General features: G+C 45.7%; 1 protein-coding gene across 1 annotated transcript; it reads right to left on the bottom strand.

The window, feature by feature from the left end:
- Positions 1-1,075: 1,075 nt before the first annotated feature.
- On the bottom strand, positions 1,076-3,056 carry LOC123183183 (F-box protein At5g49610). The gene is made up of 2 exons (XM_044595930.1): positions 2,605-3,056; positions 1,076-2,491 (listed from the first exon to the last, which is right to left on the bottom strand). The coding sequence occupies exons 1-2, from the start codon at positions 2,776-2,778 to the stop codon at positions 1,382-1,384; spliced, it is 1,284 nt and encodes a 427-aa protein (XP_044451865.1). The 5' UTR covers positions 2,779-3,056; the 3' UTR covers positions 1,076-1,381.
- Between the last annotated feature and the right edge of the window lie 312 nt (positions 3,057-3,368).

Genomic DNA, 3,368 nt, shown 5'->3' on the forward strand with positions numbered 1-3,368 from the left:
ATACTTTGATTTCAGACAAAAATTATATGTAGACTAAGAAGAAACGAAGGGAGTATCACACAGTATACACATATGAGCACCAAGTGAAAATTGTTGGGAAAGATATATAGTAAGCTAAAGGTAGTAACTTTCTGACAGGCTGTGAAAATTGTTGGGAAACATATAGTAAGCTAAAGGTAGTAACTGAACAGGTGCCTGTCATGCTGCAATTTCACAGATCGATTCAGCAAGAACTGAACCTTCAACCAACACAGCCGTGATAGGGAAACCACCCTTATCTTTACACTGACGCAGCAAATATTTCTAGTTATTGAGAGTTTGCAGAATCCGGTTATGTGGGTCCTACTTTCTGACAGTCATTCGCCTGAGAGTTTACATATGTTCTACTGTACACTTGGAGCACTTGGCATGGGAAATAGCATCGCCCAGGACAGGTGCCTGGCATCCTGTAATCCCATCCTATGGCAGCTAATCAAAAGCGAGGCTATACAATTGATTCTATTTATTACAGAGAGTTTACAGAATCTGGTTCTTGGTCCTCATTTCGGACAGTCAATGCACCATGTTCATTCCGATGTGGTCATTATTATAAAAAGAACATTGTCATGTTCAGCTCTCTAGTAGAGAGAGCAGGACTCTACAGCAACATTAAGCAACCTAGAACTTTTAACAGTCTAGTCAGGATTCATGTAGGAGAATGATGAACTATATTAAAAAAGCAAGAGTTAAAAACGCAGTGGGGAAGCATAAGTAAAAAACAATGGATGGTGAAGTTGTACCCGTATTACCCCAGTCTTACAACAAACATAGTAGTATCAGTAAGTGCTTCCCCACAAAATTTTAGCTGCCCAATTTTCTGAACACCACCAATGGAAGTCCATGCGGGTTACACAAACTAATATTTCTTCACCCTACCTGTATATGCTGCAGTATAGAAAAGATAATCCACAGATAATATCCTCAACTCTTTCAAAGGCATAGAAACAGAGCTACCACCTATGGATAACAAGCTATAGATTGAAGATATTCACTTGCATAAATAAGTGTTAGTAAAGAAATGAAAGTGCAAGCAATGTCAAACATCAATAATGTACTCTCAGCGTCTTATATTACCCCACATCAACAGCTAATGAGTAGCCACGATAATTAGTACTACATGACAGCTAATAGATTAAATGACTAGGTTCATTCATACAATGACTCATTAACCTTACAAATTCTTGGCTAATAAACATTGTTCAAAGCAACAAAGAGATGCACCTGAATACCAACAAATAGGAATATCACACTGTTGCCATGAAATTAGGAGTAGGTCCATAGCAACCACTAATTTTCACAACAGGTGTTGTCCCATGCTGAGCACGTGATGCTGCACTCATATTCAATGACTAGCTGATTGCAGTTCTGCAAAACAGGGAGTATAAGGCATACCCTTCATGCCTTTAGTGCAGATAACACTCACTTTCTGACTATCCATGTCGTATGACACTGTCATCTCCTTCTCGTCGGTAAGGAAAATCACATTACAATCTGGATGAAATGCAAACATCTCATAATATTGACCATCTTTGCGACAATGCCTTCCAAACAGTTCCAAAACATTGACAGTATGCTTCTGGGCCCACTTTCCAGTACCATAATCCTCAAGAACCCAAATATAGAGTTCGCAACCATAACGATAAGCCATCTGCCACGCATACAAGCGTCCTTGAGACTGCCCAATGCAAAAAATAACAGATTTCTTTGGCGATGGCATTGGAATCTCCCTCCAAACTTTGCCCTCCGCGTCAACAGTGAGCATTGTATTATAGTTATAACGGGTACTCAAATGCATAGTGCCATTCAAGAAGACACGTATGTTTCTAGTAAGCTCCAGGAGAGATTCGGATGCCCACTTAGTCTGCACATAAGTCCACTGTCCAGTTTCTGACGAGTAGATCGCCATTTCTCCAGAAAGACCACCACGATTGTAAGGTGTTGCAAACACCACAAAGCGGGATGGAACAGCGGCTTCGAAGCCCAAGTAAACACTTGGTGGGCAGTCGTGGCTGACCTCTTGATCCTGACCCAAAAATACCACAGGAGGTAGCACAATCCACTCTTGTGTGGCAGGATTGCACACAACATAATCACGTTTGCTTGAAAAACACGAATTCCAGCAGTTGCAGAGGAGAAGACTATCACAGAATTGTTCGACATGAACGTTTTTGTAGCTGTGGCGCAAGAAAGGGAGAGATGGGTCGAGAGGCGGACCTCTCCCTGACAAATTGCGGAAACAAAGGCGTTGGCCTTCATAGTAGAAGAAGCCGGAGAGGGTCTGCGGCGACCTCTTGCGGATGTCGGGGGCGGAGCAGAGGGCGAGCCACGGCTTGGACACACACTTGAAGCGGCAGAGGGACCTGTAGGGCACCCGCGAAAGGATCTCGACGAGGGCGCCCTCGGGAACGTTCGGCATGGGCTGCTGCTCCTGCTCCAGATTCTGCTTCTTCTCCTGTGCAATTGATAGCAACGGCTGGTTCAGGTTCCTGATTCCTTTTCTTGGATCCAAGATTGGAAGGTCTCGTTAGGAAAAAAAAAAGGCGATCGAAGAGGCGTGGAGCAAACCTTGGAAGCTACCGGAGGAACGTCGGAGAGCGGCGGCGTAGAATGGGGCGGGTCGTCCTCGTCGAGGCGGACGGTCGCCGGTGGGTGGCTCTGCACCGTGATGCCATGCTCGCCTTCTCCTTCTCCTTCTCCTCCTCCTGGCGGCATCGCCTCCAGCCCGGCCCGCGGATCCATGCCTCGAGGCAGTCGATTCGACGGTCGCGACGCCGGCCGCGCTGCTCGCCGGGGCGGCTAGGGCTCGGAGCGGGGAATGGGGCGGCGGCTGGGTTGGAGTGGGATTGCTTTGCTTCTAGGATTAGTGTGTAACGGGCCTCGATCTAGCCTAGGGTACCGGCGAGAGTTGGGGATCGAGGAGGAGGAGGAGGAAGGGGATCTGAGGAGGAGGAAGGACAAGACGGGTTGCAGGAAAGGTACGTGAGAGCATCACCACTCGTTCGGCCCTCCAGGCATAGGCCCGCGCTCTTTCGGGCCCTCGCCCGGCGATTTTTAGGGTCGATCTTTTTAGTGCGATCCAGGTCTCAGCCACGCCCTCAGGTGCCGTTTTCAAGGCGTCGTAAATTCAAACTTGGTTCATTCCCTTTTTTAAATGCAAATTGTCTAGTGTATATTTTCAAAACAAATTCACCGTGTATTAAAAAAACTTTGCCATACATTGATAAAAAATTCATTGTATATTAGAATTTTTTTCAGTATGTATTTGGAAAAATGTTCACTGTATGTTAAACGATGCTCACTATATATTAAAACAAAAGGGTTCAGTCTGT

The sequence above is a fragment of the Triticum aestivum genome, chromosome 1D (assembly GCF_018294505.1).
Source record: "Triticum aestivum cultivar Chinese Spring chromosome 1D, IWGSC CS RefSeq v2.1, whole genome shotgun sequence".
Classification (NCBI taxonomy): Eukaryota; Viridiplantae; Streptophyta; class Magnoliopsida; order Poales; family Poaceae; genus Triticum; species Triticum aestivum.